This window comes from Scyliorhinus torazame, chromosome 3 (assembly GCF_047496885.1).
Source record: "Scyliorhinus torazame isolate Kashiwa2021f chromosome 3, sScyTor2.1, whole genome shotgun sequence".
NCBI lineage: Eukaryota > Metazoa > Chordata > Chondrichthyes > Carcharhiniformes > Scyliorhinidae > Scyliorhinus > Scyliorhinus torazame.
In genome coordinates, this window is record NC_092709.1 from 208,726,297 (window position 1) to 208,747,887 (window position 21,591).

The 21,591-nt window shown below is 46.4% G+C and overlaps 2 protein-coding genes across 3 annotated transcripts in view; one reads left to right on the plus strand and one right to left on the minus strand.

The window, feature by feature from the left end:
• dlc1 (DLC1 Rho GTPase activating protein) overlaps positions 1-21,591 on the minus strand; it is a 732,899-nt gene that overhangs the window by 422,303 nt on the left and 289,005 nt on the right. The window lies entirely within an intron of this gene.
• LOC140408929 (probable rRNA-processing protein EBP2) lies at positions 1,220-2,298 on the plus strand. Its single transcript, XM_072496830.1, has one exon. It carries the CDS (start codon positions 1,277-1,279, stop codon positions 1,871-1,873), a length of 597 nt encoding a protein of 198 aa, XP_072352931.1. The 5' UTR covers positions 1,220-1,276; the 3' UTR covers positions 1,874-2,298.

Below are 21,591 nucleotides of genomic sequence, written 5' to 3' on the forward strand. Positions count from 1 at the left end.
TTGGTGGTGATTTTGAACGTGTGTCTGCGTCCAGTTCTCAGTTGACATTTTATGGATTCTAGTGCTCAAACCTAATTGTTGGGCTTCCTTAGCTGTTAATTCCATAGAGAGTGCGACTTCTAAAGCCTTCTTTAGGTTTAAGTTGCTTCCTGTTGACATCCTTTATTTGATAGCTTCGCTGCCTAACCCACACACTAGTCCGTCTCTAACGGTGTCCTTCAAAATATCTCCAAATTCACAGTATTCAGCTAATTTCTTCAAAGCAGCTACAAATTGCGTGACTGATTTACCTTCTTGGTGGTTATGTTTATGAAACCCAAGCCTCTCGGCGATGACCAAAGGACTACTTGAAAAGTGGTCCTGCAATATCTCCAGAATCTCATTATAGGTTATTGAGCCTCGTTTTTCTGGGTGTACCAGACATTGCTGGAGGTTGAATGTATCCCCCCCACCCCATTGTACTTAGGAAAGTTGGGACTACAATATCTGCCGCAATTTTATTGACTTGAACAAAATAATCGAATCTTTCAGTGTATGAGTTTCACTGCTCGGTGTTCTCGGCATACAGTCTGACAGCGCCAAAGATTGCTGCCATCTTTACTATGGAAAGTGCTTGCACAAAATCTTTAGCAATACCTCACTTATTTTTTCAAACAAGGTACCCCTGAGCTCAGCCTGTTACCTTCCATGTTTTGGACCACACCCATCTCTAAACTATTGTTGCAGTGTCTTTGCTTTTCAGAGTGCTCCGTGTACTCTTCCAGATCTTTCTGGGTGGAGCACGTGGCATGCTTCTTTTAGACATTGTTCCCTCTGAAATCAACATTTAAATTTAAGATCCTTCGATGGCTGCAACCAATATTTGACACCCCTCCATCGCCAGCTGCCATGTAGCAGAGTTTTTAGCTTCTTAATCCATTTTGGAGGTCTTCATACGGATTGATGATTTTTCTATACATTTTTTAATTTTCCCGGGAGTCTGCCAGTGTAGTTCCGACTTCCCTGTCGGCAATTTTCTTTGTGGTATTTTGAAAGGATAAGCTTGCAGAAGGTACAAACAAACAAGAGCTTTATTGGAAAGGTTTTTACTCCACAGACTGTTAGGATAGACTGCCCATTTGCTTGCACACAACGGCCGATTAGGCCGTCAATACGCCATGCGATCAGACTTTTAAAGTGACCTTATTCCAACTAGGAACAAACATGAATACACGAAGGGAAATCCGTAACACAGGAACGTTCAGATATTGACCCAGATGATGACTTCCAACGTGAGATGTACTTTTATCGCCAAGCACAGGCAACTGTGTTAGATGCATTGTCTCGCCTACAGCGACTGAAAATTGCAACAAAGAGACCAGATGACTACTTTGCTGAGATGGCCAAGTCAGACCAGCAAATGCAGAAGATTCGAGAAAAAATGTTATCGAAGAAGATCTCCATGGAAAAGTCTGAAAAGGCTAAACAGCTCCGAACATTGCGAAAATATGGCAAAAAGGTTCAAATAGAAGTTATACAGCAACGGCAAAAAGAAAAGAAAGCCATGATGACAGCAGTGAAAAAGTACCAGAAAGGACTCTCCGACAAACTGGATTTCCTTGAGGGTGATAAGGTTTCTTCAAAAGCAAAGAATGAAGGTGGAGAGGGATCAGCGGCTAGAATTGCACCACAGAAGAAAGGAATAAATACAAAGAGGAAATTCAAAAATGAGAAGTTCGGGTTTGGAGGGAAGAAAAGTGGCCTGAAGTGGAACACCAAAGACAGTCACAATGATGTCTCCAGCTTCAGATCAAAAATTGCACATTCCAAAAAGAGTGGTTTTGGAAAAGGAGGAAGAAAGAATGCAAATAAACGTCCTTGCAAAAGGAATTGACAGAAGATGAAAAACAAAGCACGATAATGAACTGGAAATAGAGAAGGATTTTGCTATCTTGTTTCCCCACAGTGTGGGGTTTAATGAACTTTGTTTTGCTCTTTTGAATATGTATACAGATTTTACATGAGGATACTGAATGCTACGTGCAAAAGAAGAAGAAATCTGCTTTTGATTATTAAGTACAACATTTTTGATTGAAGTTTGTAATTTTCTGGAAACAGTTGACTTCTGAAATATTTTTGTAAATCACTTCAGAAATTACTGTTAAAAATGGTTCCCTTTTATGATCACCTAACTTTAACCACAGACCGTTTAGCTATTTATCACTAGATATCTTTCAATGCATGACCAGACTTAGTGGTCCTAGAATAAGCTTGTATATTTGTAGTGCCACAGGATTATTAAACAGTGCAAAAATAAAATCCTCCCCCCAAAAAAACATGAATACACAACACTACACTTTTGATCATTAACTTGGTCGCCAAGAGGGCAGCACGGTGGCGCAGTGGTTAGCACTGCTGTCTCACGGCACTGAGGTCCTGGTTCGATCCCGGCCCTGGGTCACTGTCCGTGTGGAGTTTGCACATTCTCCCCTTGTTTGTGTGGGTTTTGCCCCCACAACCCAAAGGTGTGCAGGGTAGGTGGATTGGCCACGCTAAATCGCCCCTTAATTGGAAAAAATGAACTGGGTACGCTAGAATTTTTTTTTAAATTAAAAAAATTTGGTCTCCAAAAATAAAGACTATCCACGAATACCCTTCACCAAAGGAGAGGACTCCGACAAACGGGAAATAGGAACTAAACAATGGGAAGAAACAAAAGGCTAAAAAAAGAACGAAAAGACTAGATAAGCAGGAAGGAAATCACTGAGCAAGAAAAGATCATTCCACTCACCAAGCTCACTCTTTTGAGCAGAGCTTTTAGATCCTGAGATAAATATATCTTAACCCTCCATGGACAGTGTATGAAATTTCTCTGTAACCACTGAATATAACCAAGTGAGAAAACACCCGGACATTGATTTAACGTTATTCCCTGAATGATTCAACCCTGACTGGTTACATTCCACAGATAAGAATTCCATAGTCCGAACAAACCTGAAACCAGTGTTCAAAACAGCATTTGTTCACTTAAGTCAGCAATTATTCAATTTCTAGCCAGAGGTTTATCGTGTTCAATTTAAGAATTTAGCTAACATTGCAAAAACTACTTTCAATGGCCATTTGTATTCTTTCTTCAGCTTTACTTTGGTTTCAATCTTGTCACTGTGACACGAGGGCCTGAGTAATAATCGGGTATTAATATCCGTTCCAGTTTTTCTTGAATCTTTAGCCCAGAGACACTGAGGCCAATTGTCTCTCGCAACCACTGAGGTGGCTGAGCACAGACTGGAGGTCAGACCGTAGTCTTCCTGGCTCAGTAACACAACCTATTTTACCAATGAGCTATTGATAAACATTGTTGGGCTAGCATCTGACTTTGCATGATAAGGTAAAATGGTGATATTGGATAGGATTTTCCGGCCGGTTTTGCTGATGGCGAGCTCTGCCATGGGTTTCCCGGAGGGTGGGAACAACGGGAAACCCCATTGACAGTGGCGGGACCGGAAGATCCCGCCGCCGACCAATGGCAGGCCACCACCACTGCCGCAAAACATGCCGCGGCGCAAGGGGCAGGAGTGGGAGGAGGAAGAGAGGGTGAGTTCAAGTCCCATTCATGGGCATAAAAAAAACCTGACACCCTCTGTGGAGACTGTGCCATTTTTGGATGAGGCATTAAACAGAGGCTCTGTCTAATCTCTCAGGTGAATGCACACGATCCCATGATACTCTCCGACATGCAATCTTGGTGAATGTTTTACTCTGAATCACCACCACCCAAACAAACCACTGGTCATGTACCACATTGCTGCTTACTGGAGCTTGCTGTGTATAAATTGTCACAATTCCAATGTTTCAGTCGTGGATGCACTTCAAAGAACACTGCCCGTGAAGCCATTTAGGATGTCTGAGGTTGTAAAGGGTTCTATGTAAATGAAGATCTGTCTTTTCTACCACTGTAACTTTGAATTTCATGAAGTAATGGCCTTTACTGTCAGCTCCACTATTTCTTCTCAAGACACTTTCCACTCAATTGTAAGAACAATTCCCAATTCTACAGGCAAGTGGAACATAGCAAATTAAAATGATTCCATTTGGTGGAAAAACAAACAGTAAGTATACGTGCAGAACGTGCAGTGCTCTGAAACATGATTCCTTCCCTGTCGTCTGCAACATGGTAGGTCAAAGCAATAAAAATCCTGGGGCATTTACACTGGCTGGGCAATGATAGTGCTCAGTACCTCAAATGATCTCAAGCAGGAAAATGCTCAATTACACATCGAATATAAAGTCATGGTGCTACAGCTGAGGGTCACATTCGGTTTCAATTTTTTATATAATGCTGATGAACTTGTGTTACCTTTACAAAAGCTGGCACCTATAAACTGTTATCTGATGCCTTGTAAATAATTTCCTTGGCAACATGTTCACAATTCCAACACATTTCGCTCAAACTTATTCAGGAATGCAAAGCATATCTTTCTGATTTGGTCCACTAAAGTTACCTAAAAGAAATTCTTAGTTGCGAAAGAATGCCATGAACTGCAATCATTGCATAAATTAATATAGAGCTAGTCTCTGCACTCTATCTAGCTGTCCCACAATGGGCAATCAAATGCATGCATTTAATAATCTAATTGTCTTACTGTATATATGTTGCTTAATTATAATGTATATGCATTGGACTGGATATCAATTTATACTGTCAAATGTAGATCATGGAACAATATTTCTAATTCAACCATAAACATAAAGGTGGCATTATTCCTGAAATGCAACAAGTGCGGGAGTGAGCGTGGAAATGGGTGTTTCGCCCGCCAGGTGCAATGGCATTCATGTATATGAAACCTGTCAGATTGTTGGCGGGCGGCCCTGATTTGCCTGCCCCAATGTGGCCTCACTGCTTCCTCAATGTGGACGCCAAATGTAATCAGGCGTAGTGTGCACACGCCTCAATGCTTGTAGCGCAGCAGTGCTCCACTGAAGATACGCCCCAAAGGCAAAGGACTGAGCTGCCCCAAGATTTAGTGATGCCTGCTGGATGCCCTGGTGGCCTTCCACGATGTTCCCTACTCCCGTTCTGGCCACGAGAAGGGCTGCAATGTTACAAATCCACCTTGGGAAGCATTTAAAATTTAAAAAATATATATATATTTATTAAAGTTTTTTTAACAACACAATTTTTTCCCCTTACAAACAATAACCCCCCCCCGCCCCGTAACAAAATAACACAAAATCGCACTGAGCAAGACATATACATGGCAAAATGGTATATTTACATAGCTTTATACACTGTCTCTCGCCCACACGTGCCAGTTTCCCCCACCCTCCATGTTATCTCCTGCTCATCCATCCCCTCAAACAATCTCTCGTTCCCCCCCACCCCCCACCCCCGCCCAGGGTTGCTGCTGCTGCTGACCGACCTTCCTCTAACGCTCCGCGAGGTAGTCTAGGAACAGTTGCCACCGCCTGTAGAACCCCTGCGCAGACCCTCTCAAGGCAAACTTAATCCTCTCCAACTTTATGAACCCAGCCATGTCGTTTATCCAGGCCTCCAGGCTAGGGGGCTTCGCCTCCTTCCACAATAGCAAGATCCTTCGCCGGGCTACTAGGGACGCAAAGGCCAGAATTCCGGCCTCTTTCACCTCTTGCACTCCCGGCTCATCCACTACTCCAAATATTGCTAGCCCCCAGCTTGGCTTGACCCGGACTTTCACCACCTGAGATATTGCTCCCACCACTCCTCTCCAGAACCCCTCCAGTGCCGGGCATGACCAAAACATATGGACATGGTTCGCCTGACTCCCTGAACACCTTCCACATCTGTCCTCTACCCCGAAGAACCTACTCAACCTCACCCCCGTCAAGTGCGCTCTGTGAACCACCTTAAATTGTATCAGACTGAGCCTGGCACATGAGGAGGATGAATTAACTCTACCCAGGACATCAGCCCACAAACCTTCCTCGATCTCCTCCCCCAACTCCTCCTCCCATTTACCCTTTAACTCTTCTGCTAGTGCTTCCCCCTCTTCTTTCATCTCTTGGTGTATTGCCGAAACCTTGCCCCCCCCCCGACCCATACACCGGAGATCACCCTGTCTTGAATTTCTCGTGCCGGGAGTAACGGGAATTCCCTGACTTGTCGCCTCACAAAAGCCCTCACCTGCATATATCTAAATCCATTTCCCGGGGGTAACTCAACACCTTGGGAAGCATTGATGGTGGTTGCCAGTGCGAACGCTGCCCAGAAAAGGCCAGCCACCCGGTACCGAAAGAGGGTGAATGATGTAATATGGCCCCCAGGGTGAGTCAACTATCGAATTACTCTCAACTCACATACTCACAACCCCATCGCACATCCGCAGGCTCAATGGACATCACCACTCGCACTCTCACACATATCCTTACATCTAGCCCCATCCCCTCTGCTCATCTCACTCTTGGTCCTTTCATGGGCTCCACTAACGACCCACAAATGCCAGCCTTCCTTCTCATCTGCTCTGCTAGGCCTCTTGCTTACACCTCCATTTGCTTTGAGCAGGACAAGATTGTGCACAATGAGAGATCCTAGGCAGGGGGCGGTGTAGTGGATATTAAGTGACTATAAAAACAGAGCCAGCATCTGGAGATGATGTTAACCATTCCTTGGTGGTGGTGAGGTCGATGATAACCCTTGTGAGGGTCCTGCACCAGATCATCCCTCTGTCAAGGCTACTCTGAGTGTACTGTTCTGTGTGTTACACAGTTGCCAATGCACTAATATTCTCCACTCTCTCTACTCGGCACATCTTTTTCTTAGGTCAGAATGGTTAGCACTTCTGCCTCACAATGCTAGGGATCCAGGTTTGATTCCGACCTTGGGTGACTGACTGTGTGGAGTTTATACATTCTTCCAGTGTCTGATGGGTTTCCTCCTGGTGCTCAGGTTTTCTCCCACAGTCCAAAATGTGCAAGTTAGGTGGATTGGCCATGCTAAATTGCCCCTTAATGTCCAAAGCTGAGGTGGGATTACTTGAATAGTTTGGGCAACTGGGCCTGGGTAGGGTGCTCTTTCGGAGAGTTGATGCAGACTTGATGGGCCAAATGTCCGCCTTCTGCACTGTAGAGATTCTTTCTGCCACGTACCCGATGCTCTCAGGCAACCCTGACCCTGATTCCAGAACCAAGAGCACCTCGGATAAGGATGCTGAGGTCAGTAGCCTATAAGACCAATCACCTATACCCTCTAGCAGCACAGATACACAATATTGGTGGGACCTACATGTAGGGCAGTCACGGGATCTCCATCTGGTGAGCATAGCACATCTCTGATCCACAGCAGGTGGAGGCAGGATCACTTGCACTCGGAGGGCTATTGGAGGCCAGGAAACTGCTGAGTCTGAGTCCAATGGTGAGCCTCCAGACTCGTTGTCAATCAGCTGAAGCTGCAGCAACAACCATGGGAGCATCAGGAAGGGATGCCAGCTGCACTCCTCAGATTGCAATGCATGATGGAAGAGTCCATCATTGAACTCCATCACTGAGGCCTTAGATAGCCTCCAACAGTGTCAATGTGAGAGGGGTGAAGGGTGGCTCGATCTCACTCCAACTTCCCCTTCTCCTCAAGGAGTCAGCCAAGGGCCCTTGGGCACACAGAGGGAGGAGGACCAGCAGTTCGACACCCCAAGACCACCTACCCAGATGGCTCCAGGAATATCCGGTTGATCCAGATCCCCTCTTCCTGTGACCACATCAGATCCAGCTTCAAAGGCTGATGAAGGTGCACCTGCCCCACTGCAGGACACCTAAAGCAAGCCGGGGCCCTCCAGAGAATGTCCATCAAGCCCATCACAGACAACAAGGCATAGCAGTCAGCAGGCTGCCTCCACCTCTTCTATGCATATCAGGGCAGCACCAAAATGGAGCAGTATGGTTAAGAAAAGGAAGAAATATTACGAGCACAATGAATGGCATGGGTGTTAACAAGATGTATGCAATGTTTAGAATTCTAAGTAGAAAATGACCCATTCTGCATCTCCTCTTGTGTTTGCCTCATTCTTATTGTTGCAGTCACTCAGATGTTGTGATCATGGACATTCATTTATTTTTTCAAGTTCCATGTTATCGCAGTGTTTGGCCGTTTTCAACATTTGTGATATGGCCTCCATGATGTTATCTGTTCTTACAGAAGGGAGGTCATTCAAATGTTTTTCAGGGTCATCTTTTCGGTGTTGGCTGCGTGCCATAAAGACAGACGTTTCTTCCATGTCGTATACATGCTTTATAGGTGAAAGTATAGTGTCAATACTTCTGATCTTCCACACCACAGGTGTAGGTGAAAGTGTAGTGTGGAAGGACCAATTTAAGTGCACAAGTGGCCCTCTCAGCCAAACTAGGGTCTTTACACTCAAACCCACAGGCCTGAGCATTTATAAATGTGGAGGTGTGCGTGTTATGGCCACAAGGCTCTCGTTTCAATGTACAATTGCAACGTTCTTCATCCCCTCACCTGATTATTGGTCATGGTTGTGTTGTTATGTTACTTTGAGTAACATAAGCTGCTACTTGGTGTAGGCGCTGTTGAAGAATACTCCAGACCTCGAGGTAAGTTGAACGTATTTATTGAGCAATTAACAAAGCTCCTAAATGAGTTCTACACTCTACTGATCTGACTCTAGTAACACAGTACACTCTACTAACTATATGAACTTACTCTAGACCACATGTAGTGGTGTGACGTGCTGCTTACTACACATGTCTTGCTCTCTAGGTTTCTGCCAGTGGAAGGGGCAGAGGGCCTTTCTGTCTTGTCTTTTATAGTGGTCGTGTGATGCTCTCTTGTGGTGATGCCACCGCTGGGTGTTCTAATTACCCATTGGTTGTGTCTTGTTCTGATTACCCATTGGGTACATGTCTGCATATCATTACAATGGTCACCAATGCTGCATCAAAATGGTCACATGGTTTGAGCTTTGGATCTGATGAGCATGATCAGGGACCACCAGCCGTGCTTTCAGACAATGTTGATGGAGAAATGGGGTAGAAGTAATATAAAACTGAAGCTTCAGTTTGTTCCATCTTGGAAGCTGCACGTCACCCTGAGGGCTTCCTTGTGTCAGAGATCCTTCAAATCGCCAGGGCCAGCATTGCCCATGAGGGTACAATGTATGTGAGGAAGAGGACGCATGTTAATGACTGGCATGCAATCGATTGAATGGCATCAGCCTCAGGTTGTCCACATTAATCGTAAGGTGACGAGACATGAAAGTCACCATCCCTGAGTAAGAGGGTCAGATGCCAACGGAACTGACTCATGTCCATTTCTCAGCTGCCTTGGCCCCAGTCTCACCCATCAGTTGACCCATCAACATAACTCAGAATACGTTATTACATTAGTGGATAAAGATGGCCTTGAGGAGTGCTGCCCAATTGAAAGCTACCACTTACAAAGCCACTGACGATAGCGTATCAGCTGCTCCATCATCATAGATTATCATAGAATTTACAGTGCAGAAGGAGGCCATTCGGCCCATCGAGTCTGCACCGGCTCTTGGAAAGAGCACCCTACCCAAGATCCACACCTCCATCCTATCCCCATAACCCAGTAACCCCACCCAACACTAAGGGCAATTTTAGACACTAAGGACAATTTATCATGGCCAATCCACCTAACCTGCACATCTTTGGACTGTGGGAGGAAACCGGAGCACCCGGAGGAAACCCACACACACACGGGGAGGATGTGCAGACTCCGCACAGACAGTGACCCAAGCCGGAATCGAACCTGGGACCCTGGAGCTGTGAAGCAATTGTGCTAACCACAATGCTACCGTGCTGCCCTTCCTGGAATCTTGTGGTGATGAGGCCCTCCCGTGCTCACCTCCCTCAACTGGCCTGTGTTATGGCCTCTTCATTTGTAACATCGGCTTCCTCAAAGATCGTTGTCATCCCCTTCACATCCCCCACATCAAAGGAGTCGTGCAGCTCCACCATCTCATCATCAGCCAAGTCATCCCCTCTGTGCAGCATGAGATTGTGTACTGCGCAGCAAGCCATGGTGATCCGTGACACACTCTGAGGAATGTACTGGAGTGCTCCACTGTCCTGGCACCTGAATCACATCTTCAACATTTCTTGGCCAATGTCTGAATAGTGGCATGAGCCTCATTGCACCTCCCCTCTGCAGGTGTCGGAAGTCACTGTATGGGTGTCAACCTTGTGGGGACCTTTTGTCCCCTAGGAGACATCCCTGGATTCTGTGTGGTCCCTTGAAAATCTTTGGGATCTGTGGTCTTCTAAAGTTACATGGGTCATGGGTGATTCTTGGATCTCTGGTGCAAACGTCACACACCAGCTACACATTGAGTGAGTGGAAACCTTTATGTTTATGCATTGTAGGACCTGTTGCCAGGGAGCTTTGATAGCTACATGAGTGCCGTCGATGGCACACTGCACCTGTTGAAGCCTGGAAATATCAGTTCTGTGGAGTCCTGGCATGCTTGATCTGTCGAAGCTGTTGTAATTGTGGGCCTTGGCAAAAAGATGTCTGTGACCTCATGTATGAATGTGTTTGTGGATGTCTGAGAGATCCCACAGAGGTCCCCAGTCGAACCCTGAAAAGAGCCAGTGATGTAGAAGTTGAATACAGCTGTTATTTTCACAGTCACTAGCAAATGATGTCCTCAGAATTCACATGGTGCCACATCGTGCAGAATGTGGTAAATTTGAGTTGCCAGATCCGTGGACATTTGAAGGCATTGGTGACACTTGATAAGACAGGCAATGTCCTTACAATCTACATGCAAGGTACACGTATGACATTTCTGTTTCCCTGAATCTCTGTGTCCAAAGGGGGCACTGCTAGGCCTTGGTCTTCAGGATTTTGTTTCTGTCTTTGGCAACAATGCAGACAGAAATGATTGCAGGCTCTATCTGTGGCCTACTCACTGTATAATAGAAGAGAAATACACAGGAGTCAGAACGCGTCTGCAATACTAATCATTCTGTCAATGACTCATGAGTGACGATAGGTTAATGGCTCTGGATCCTGTCACCAAATGCTTGCCACATTGGATTGGATTGGTTTTGTTTACTGTCGAGTGTACCGAGGTACAGTGAAAATTATTTTTCTGCGAGCAGCTCAACAGATCATTAAATACATGGGAAGAAAAAGGAATAAAAGAAAATACATAATCGGGCAGCACAACATATACAATGTAACTACATAAGCACTGGCATCGGATGAAGCATACAGGGTGTAGTGTTAATGAGGTCAGTCCATAAGAGGGTCATTTAGGAGTCAGGTGACAGAGGTGAAGAAGCTGTTTTTGAGTCTGTTCGTGCGTGTTCTCAGACTTCTGTATCTCCTGCCCGATGGAAGAAGTTGGAAGAGTGAGTAAGCCGGGTGGGAGGGATCTTTGATTATGCTGCCCGCTTTCCCCAGGTAGCGGGAGGTGTAGATGGAGTCAATGGATGGGAGGCAGGTTCATGTGATGGACTGGGCGGTGTTCATGACTCTCTGAAGTTTCTTGCGGTCCTCGGCCGACCAGTTGCCATACCAGGCTGTGATGCAGCCCAATAGGGTGCTTTCTATAGTGCATCTGTAAAAGTTGGTAAGGGTTAATGTAGACGTGCCGAATTTCCTTAGTTTCCTGAGGAAGTATAGGCCTGTTGTGCTTTCTTGGTGGTAGCGTCAACGTGGGTGGACCAGGACAGATTTTTGGAGATGTGCACCCCTAGGAATTTGAAACTGCTAACCATCTCCACCTCGGCCCCGTTGATGCTGACAGGCGTGTGTCCAGTACTTTGCTTCCTGAAGTCAATGACCAGCTCTTTAGTTTTGCTGGCATTGAGGGAGAGATTGTTGTCGCTACACCACTCCACTAGGTTCTCTATCTCCCTCCTGTATTTGGACTCATCGTTATTCAAGATCCGGCCCACTATGGTCGTATCGTCAGCAAACCTGTAGATGGAGTTGGGACCAAGTTTTGCCTCGCAGTCATGTGTATAGAGAGTAGAGTAGGGGGCTAAGTACGCAGCCTTGCGGGGTGCCGGTGTTGAGGACTATTGTGGAGGAGCTGTTGGTGTTCATTCTTACTGATTGTGGCCTGTTGGTCAGCAAATCGAGGATCCAGGTGCAGAGTGGGGAGCCAAGTCCTAGATTTTGGAGCTTTGATATGAGCTTGGCTGGGGTTATGGTGTTGAAGGCAGAGCTGTAGTCAATAAATAGGAGTCTGATGTAGGAGTCCTTGTTTTTGAGATGCTCTAGGGATGAGTGTAGGGCCAGGGAAATGCCGTCTGATGTGGACCGGTTGCAGCGGTATGCGAATTGCAGTGGATCAAGGCATTCTGGGAGTATGGAGGTGATGCGCTTCATGATCAACCTCTCGAAGCACTTCATTACGACTGAAGTCAGGGCCACCGGACGGTAGTCATTGAGGCACGTTGCTTGGTTCTTCTTTGGTACCGGTATGATGGTGGTCTTCTTGAAGCAGGTGGGGACCTCAGAGTGGAGTCAGGACAGGTTAAAGATGTCCGCGAATACCTCTGCCAGCTGGTCCGCGCAGGCTCTGAGTGCATGACCAGGGATCCCGTCCGGGCCCGTCGCCTTCCGAGGGTTCACTTTCAGGAAGGCCAGTCTGACTTTGGAAGCTGTGATGGTGGGTATGGGTGAATTATGGGCTGCTGGGGCACTCGACAGCGAATTGTTGGTTACCTGCTCGAATCGAGCATAGAATGCATTGAGTTCATCGTGGAGGGGTGTGCTGCTGCCGGAGATACTACTCGGCTTCGCTTTGTAGCCCGTTATGTTGACCAGGTGCCTGGATACACGGTGGCACAGTGATTAGTACTGCTGCCTCACTGCGGCAGGGACTTGGGTTCAATTCTGGCCTTGGGTGACTGTCTGTGTGGAGTTTGCACTTTCTCCCTGGTCTGAGTGCATTTCCTCCGGGTGCTCCAGTTTCCTCCCACAGTCCAAAGATGTGCAGGTTAGGTGGATTGGCCATAACATTTCCCCTTAGTTTCCAGGGATGTGCAGGTTAGGTTGGGTTACGGGGATAGGACGGGGGAGTGGGCCTAGGTAGGGTGCTCTTTCAGAGGATGAGGGCAGACCCGATGGGTTAAATGGCCTCCTTCTGCACTGTAGGAATTCTATGGTTCCATGGATGTTCTGCTTTCAGCCCAAACACTGTTATCCTCATGTTCAGCACCGTAAGATACATTGTTATGAGTATACCATCGTGTCAACTTCTGCACAGGCAATACAAAATATCGAAGGTGTCCTGAGGCATGCCTTCTTGGAACCATCCAGCAACACACCTCAAAAGCTTATCTGCGTGCTCATTGGCACTTACCTTCATCACCACTGTGGGGAAATGCCATACTGCGAGAAAGGGGTCAAACCCAGGAGATCCAATTCGTGTTGCATGACGGCACATCATTGCTTCAGTTTGGCGATTTCCTGCATTACCATTGAGAGATCACTAACAACTCTGAACGGTGCCTATCTGCCCTTGTGGGAATGCACAGTCCTTTAATCACCACACCATTCCAATGCAGTCAACTGGAATCTTAGGCTCCTCCAGAGGTCTGATGTTGGTGGTGGTTGGACCCCTGACCTGACAGTCTATCCCAGCACAAGCTCCTCTGACGCCCACCTCCCATGAGGGACCCTTCTCGCCACCCTAGAGGCAAGTGTAGGGAGTGTACATTACCACCCCTTAGTCTGCAAACTGCCAGGTCCACGTTTCTCAGGACTTGCACCAATTCATGCCAGTAGGACTGTCGGGTGGGTTTGCTGGAGCACCCCAGGAGGCTGGTATATTAGATTCAAATCAGCTCCAATGAGCTATTTGCATATTCCCACTGGGACTGGGCGGGAACCTCCAGGGACGTCGGAAAGACCGTCACGACTGGTGGAGCGGGCTGGGAGACTCACAGCGGGTTTCACGACCGGCATGAATTCCATTTTTGGTCTGATGCCCATCTCATGAGGCCATGGGGGGTTCTCTTTGCTGGCAGGTAGCCGCAGAGAATCCGGCCTAACAGTTCAGTCGTCATAACTACTGTTCTATTTGATCTTGGTTTTGGACAAAGCTCGGCACAACATCAAGGGCCGAAGGGCCTGTTCTGTGCTGTACTGGACTGTTCTATGTTCATAACCACTGCACCATCTGAACCATGACTTTTGTGCCTTCTGATTTTCTTCATTCTTCTTCGGAAAACTCTAACTCAGATGAGGATATAATTTCATGATTGAAAATCATCCTCTTTTCTTCTGTCAGATCTTAGTTATAATGAGCTGGTCAGTTATTCCATCATCAGGACGTCACAAGCACCTCAACATTCATTCGACGTTTTCATTTCCAACACAATTCAGAAATCCTGGTGGATTATTTTTCCAGCTTAACTCAAGGACATTAAGACTGCTTATAGAAGACATACTGCCATTCTGGATGAGATCAGTTCACTTCACATCGTCCAGGAATCAAACCTCTGTCTTTCCTGGACCTGCATTACTCAGTTAGAATAGAATAGAATTGATAGAATTCCTACAGTGCAGAAAGAGGCCCTCCAGCCCATTGAGTCTGAACCAAATCTCTGATAGAGCACCCGACCAAGGCCCACTCCCCTGCTCTATCCCACCTAACCTGCACATCTTTGTACACTAAGGGGCAATTTAGCATGGCCAATACAATTAACCTGCATATCTTTGGATTGTGGGAGGAAACCGGAGCATCCGGAGAAAACCCATGCAGACACGGGGAGAATGTGCAAACTCCACACAGAGAGTCACCCAAGACCATTATTGAACTCAGGTCTCTGGCGCTGTGAAGCAGCAGTGCTAACCACCATGCCACACAATTAATAGTGACTTTGCCTACTGAGCCAACAAGAGACCATAGGCCGGGACTTTCCGCTCCATTTGCGATGGGCATCATGACAGGCAGGAGTGGAAAATTTTGAGAGATTGCAAAAATCTGTTTTACATAGTTGGAAAAACAGTTTGCAATCATCCAAGCTTGCTGTTGACGGCAGGTCACATTTTCCGTCCTCAGTGGAGCATGAGGCTATGTTGGTGTGCAATTACACTGACAGGTTTTATAATGGTACATAAGAGACGTGCACCTGGCAACCTGCACTTCGCTCCTCCATTTGAGGGCCATTTGTCTACCTTGTCTAGGGCAATGCTCACACGATTCAAAGCCAAGCATCTGTAGTAGTCCCACATTGGTTTCAATGGAGCTATCTTGAAAGTCTGATCCCAGTGTCTTTTCGGTGGCTGCAGAATGAAGGCTTGCTTGGTGAAGGGAAGAAGTAACTTCAGGCAAGTTCAGAAGCTGCAGGGTGAGGGCTGGCTTGGCAAAGGGTGAAGTGGCCTGGATGTGTTCTGAGGCAACAGGACAAAGGCTAGCTTGGCAAAGGAGGGGAATGCCAGGGTGTCTGAGGGAGGAGTGCAAGTGGCCTCATGATTTTGAGGATTAACGTGGACATGTAGCATCGGCTCTTCAACCTCAGAATGTCCATGAGCTAACTTATAGGTAAGTATCACAAGAATAATGGGTCAAGCGATACAGGAGGAGAAGCGAGAGGTCTATAAGGGAGAGTAATCTTAATGTTCATTTCCGTGGTGGCACAGTTGGTGGGGATGCCCATTTTCATACATGGAGGGTCCAGGTTGGTCTGGCAGAGACTGCTCACCACCAACAACATCTCAAGATCTTTCAGGTGTTGAGAACAAAGAGACAGCCTCTTAAAAAAAAACTGTAGTTAGAAAAACAGCTTCTCCTCTGAGCTCCCGGAACCCATGTAGAGCTATATAAATAGACACTCTTAATCCTCCCTTTGAAATTGCCTGGACCGATGAATTAAATCGTTTGTAATTGCCAATGGTTCATGAGATTGAATGTAAAGAATGCAGTTCAAAGCTTTTAGTCAGCTTGGCAAACAAACAGGCTAAAAAAGTTAAAGGGTACATGAATCATAAAAAGTTAGTATGCAGGTAAAGCAAATGATAATGAATGCAAATGGAATGATGTAATTTATTGCAAGGAGAATTGAATATACAAGTAGGGAAATTTTGTTACAGCTATACAGGACGTTAGTGAGACCACACCAGAAGTACTGTCGACAGTTCTGGCCTCCTTACTAATGCCTGGAATGAAGGGGTTATCTAATGGTGAAAGGTTGAATAGGTTGGGCCTATACCCATTGGAGTTTAGCAGATTGATCTTATTGAAACATATAAGGTGCTGGGGGACTTGACAGAGTGGATACTGGGAGGATATTTTCATTTATGGGAGAGACTAGAATGAGGGGACACAATTTGAAAATGAGGGGCCTCCCATGTAGGATGGAGATGAGGAGAATTTATTTCTCTCAGAGGGACTTTGGATGTTTTTTCCTCAAAGAGCAGTGGAGGCTGGGTCATTGACTATAACCAAGGTTGAGTTCGATACATTTTTGATTCATAAGGCAGTCAAGTGTTATGCGGGGGGTAGGGGGAGCAGACTGGAAAGTAGAGTTGAGGCTACATTCCGATCAACTATGATTTTATCAAATGGCAGGGCAGGCTCAAGGGGCCGACTGGCCTACTCATGCTCTTAATTTGCATGTTTGTAATGAAGAGCAAATTTTCCATTAAAGAAAGTGAAACTTTTACATGTAAGCAAGCTCGAAGTTGACTGAACCACGAAAGATTTACCATGCACAGTTTCAATAATTATCAGATACAGAGATAAAATCACCAATTATCCTGAGCATCATGTCCTCTTGTCTAAAGTGATGAGCATTGAAAATTTTAATCTTACATTACCCTGAAAACCTGGTGGAATGTAGGTTGAATGCAGGACACATTCTTGAACGCAGAACAAAAGTTTCATTACAGCAACAGAAGAATGGACAACAACCCTTACCACAATACAAAAAGATGTACAGTAACGGAAGTAGCATTTACAAGGAATAAATGGCAATTATAGAAACAATTACCCCCTAAAAAAGGAAGATAAGCACCCTGCTCTGGCAAACATTTGTATGTCAATCATTTGACAATGAAAGTTCAGAGGATATTGTTTTAAACTAGTGGCAACACCACTAGGCCACAGCCAAGACTCGAAAGACAACAAAACAAACACCAAGGAATGAACATAGCTAGAAGACATTGAGGGCGATTCTCCAAGTCTCGCGCCGGGCCGGAGAATCAGAGCAACCGTGCCACGACGCCGTGCCCGTGCCGGCGCGCGATTCTCTGAGGTGTGGAGAATCGGCGCCATTTGTGCCGGAGCATATGGCGTGGCGCCGGCCGAATGCCGCTGGAATCGGTGGGGCCGCCGATTCTCCGGCCCAGATGGGCTGAGCGGCCGCTCCGACACGACAAAGTCCCACCGTCACCGTTCGCCCCGGTCACTGCCGGCGGGAACTCTGCGGAAATGCTCGGGGGCGGCCTGTGGGAAGGGAGGGGGGTTCCTTCACTGGGCGGGGCCTCCGAAGGGGTCTGGCCTGTGATCGGGGCCACCAATCGGCGGGCCGGCCTCTCTGTCGGCGGGCCTCCTTTCCTCCGCCGGCAATGTTATAGCCCTGCGCCAGTGTTGTGTGGGTCGGCCTAGGGGAGGACGGCCACTGCGCATGCGCTGGTTGGCGCCTGCCCAACTGCGTATGCGCGGGACCCAAAGCGCTGCGTCTTTTACGCGGCGCTGGGTCTCCAATGCTGTGCCGTGGCCCCGCCCCCGCAAATCGCGCCACGCCCCTGCCAGCCCCACAGAGGCCCCAGAATAGGAGTCTGAGAACAGGTGCTGACGCTGGAGTAAAATACTCCGGTTTTTACTCCGGCGTCGGCACTTAGACTCCTGTTGGGAGAATCTCGCCCACTATGCTTCAGACAAGCTGTGGAGATTGCTATTCTTTCAGTACAGATAGAGCCACAGAGGCATAGAGTATTACAGAACAGTAATAGGCCCTTCAGCCCATTGTGTTCATCCTAGCCATCAAACATCCTTCTATGGCTCGTTTAGCACAGGGCTGGCTGGTTTAGCACAGGGCTAAATCGCTGGCTTTGAAAGCAGACCAAGGCAGGCCAGCAGCACGGTTCAATTCCCGTACCGGCCTCCCCGAACAGGCGCTGGAATGTGACGACTAGGTGCTTTTCACAGTAACTTCATTTGAAGCCTACTTGTGACAATAAGTGATTTTCATTTCATTCTAGTCCCATTTACCAGCACTTGGTCCATAGCTTTGGCTACAGGCTTTCAATGCTCATCAAAATGCTTCAAAAAAGTTGTTCGGGTTCCCGCCTCTACCACCCATTCAGGCAGTGAGTTCCAAATTCCCATCACCATCTGGGTGAAAATGTTTTCCTCAAATCTTGCCTAAATCTCCTGCTCCTACCATTGACCCCTCTGCTAAGGGGAAAGATTTCTTCCAATGCACCCCATCTAAATCCCTCATAATTTTGTACACTTCGATGAGGTTCCCCCTCAGCCTTCTCTGTTCTAAGGAAAACAACTCAGGCTTAACCAGCCTCTCTTTATAGCTGAAACCCTCCAGCCAGGCAACATCCTGGTGAATCTTCTCTGCACCCTTTCTAGCACATCCTTCCTATAGTATGGCGACCAGAACTGCAAACAGTACTTCAGCTGTGGCCTAAGGATACAATTCCATCCTGCTGTTATATTCTATGCCTCCCTAATAAATGATGTGGAGATGCCGGCGTTAGACTGGGGTGAGCACAGTAAGAAGTCTTACAACACCAGGTTAAAGTCCAGCTGGTTTGTCCAAACAATGAAAAATTAACTGGTGGGTCAGGGGCTTTACCCTGCATTGTCACTTATCCACTAGAAGTGATATTCTGCCTGGGGCAGTGTTAGAGGGCAGTGCCTGAACATTTCCCTCTCCCCCACTGTGGTCCATATTTACCTTTGTGCCCCCAGCGAGTTCCACTCAACTGCTTCAAGTTTTTCTAAACCTGTTGATGTCACGCCGATGAGGTATGAATATTCATTTTGGGAGACATATTATGGAGAAGCCCTGCAATGATGTTTAAATTGATTAAAACTTATTGAAATCTGATTCCCGTCCCTCGCCCATGAGGTTCACGGAAAATTGAGAAATGAGATCTCGCTGGCGAGAATCCCGTCTCCCAACGCTCGCAAATTTTTGGGCCTATGTGCTGTTAATGCTGACAGCTAACGCGGGCTCAAAATCGCCCTCTCTGAGTGAGTAAAGGAATTCATTGCTGCAAGTCAGCCATGGGCGCCTGTCTCAGATCCTCAACCACACCTTATTCAGTTGCTTCCTTGGACTCCAGTCTGAAAAATAATTGACAATTAATTCTGCTTTTAGATGCAGGTACTTGGGGGTTGGTTCATACTTTGTACATCAGTGGAAAATGGGTGTTTGAGAATTGGCAGATCTTTTTCACATCTCTCTCGGATTTTATTTCCATTGAGGACAAGATCGACCCTTTGAGGGAGTTCCAGTTGTCAGTAACCAAGTAGAATTCGGCAAGTCAAACACAGCCATTACTCAAAAATAGAAGCAGCATACGTTGACTCTGTAGATTACAGGCAGAGGTTATCCGAATCACTAAGAGTTTTCTTTCAACCCAGTCATGTTGGTGCAAACAATGATCGTAATTTATAACTTGTCCTTTTTTTTTAACTATTCTGAGAATTTTTCCTTGATGAAAGCTTCTGCTTTGCTTGGATGCAGCTTGCTAAAAAGGCTGCTTTCACTAAGATTAAAGATGTTTTGAGGCTTGTAACAAGAGGAGATTTCAGGAATGTTATCACGCACTCAGTTGTCAGCACCTTATGTGGGAAGAGTATCCATAGAATCCCTAAAGCGCGGAGGGATGACATTCGGCCCATCCAGTCTGCACCTACCCTCTGAAATAACACCTTACCTAGACCCACTCTTCCCACCCTATCCTTGTAACCCCACCCAACCTGCACATCTTTGGAACTAGGGGGCAATTTTTTAGCTTGGTCAATCCACCTAACCTGCACATCTTTGGACTGTGGGAGGAAACCATAGCACCCAGAGGAAACCCACGCAGGCATGGGGGGAACGTGCAAACTCCACACAGACAGTTACCCAAGAACGGATTGAATCTGGGACCCTGACATTGTGAGGCGGCTGTGCTAACCACTGTGCCACCATGCCACCCTTGCCTCTCTATGTCTGGAACTGGATCGAATGGCTTGGTAGCTTTTATACAGCTGACCCATGTGGAAGGACCATGGCAGTTTCAAAATTCTTCAGCAAAATTGGCACTTCCAAGATGAGGTTCTACGGAGGTAACGGCTCTGTTTTGCTTTTGAACCAGTTTGAATTCAAATTGAGCAATGCATTTCACTTATTATGACCCATTTCTCATGGAAAATTAACTCAAACAAACCAACAAATTGAATTTAGTAGTGTCGATTAAGCAACAGACTTCCTGTGCAATTTTTATAGGAATGAGAATTCTAATTCAAATTAGCAACTTGAATTAAGCAGATCAGATTTTTCTACAATGTAAAAAAGATGCTCCACTGAAATGGAATAGACAGAACGGTCAATGTCCAGCTGTTCAAAATAAACAGGAAGTTCTTTTTCTTGAGGTAAATATAACAAAATTCATGAAGAAAAGTTTGCATTTTCATCATTCTCTTGTGAATCGCAACAACAATAATAGACAGGGGACAAAAGAGAAAATGCTGGAAAATCTCAGCAGTTCTGGCAGCATCGGCAGGAAGAGCTTGGGTCATCTGGACTCGAAACGTTAACTCTTTTCTCTCCCTACAGGTGCTGCCAGACCTGCTGAGATTTTCCAGCATTTTCTCTTTGGTTTCAGATCCCAGCATCTGCAGTAATTTGCTTTTATAGACAGGGAACAGTTAACTGGTTTAATAAAAGTAAAATGCTGCAGATGCTGGATAGCTGAAATAAAAACGGAAAGGGCAGGATATATTCAGTAGGTCTGGCCGCATCGGTCGAGGGAGGAACAGAGTTAATGTTTCAAGTCGAATATGAAACTGCTTTTATTTCAGTCAATTATTTTCCTCCCAAATGTGCAAATGATGAGCAAGATTATTTTCCCTTTGTTATGTTGGTGTTTTTTTTGCTGATGGAGACAGCTCTTTCCTCTCACTCTGCTTGCTGCAGGATGATTCACTCCACGCCAATGTTTTCCATTTGGGAGGCTTTTCCAGTCTCTGTTATTTAGACTACAGTATTCAAGTTTTCCACAGCACAGACTTCAGCCCCACCTCTGCCTGCTCCTGCCCAGTTTCAGGGACTCCTCCAGTGTTTCACCAAATTACCTGAACTAATGACCAGAAAGACGAACTCACACGGAGTGACAAAGAACAGTCCAACCTGATGTGACAGCTGCACAACGTGAAACATTTGACAATGTGGCTTAGACGTAGAGTCCGGCGTCAGTTGTTCCAGGAATATTCTGCTAAGCCACTGCCATATAACTTTCTCACGTACAGCTTGGGGGTCAATTTCGGAGTTTGTGCTGGCAGTGGAATCCCCTAATGTCTGACAGCGCATCTGGGAAAAAGAATCAGGGCCAAGCTGCCCACATTTTACATATACTCGCTGCTAGTAATTGTGATTCTCTGTTACTAGCACAAGCCTGGAGAATTGTCT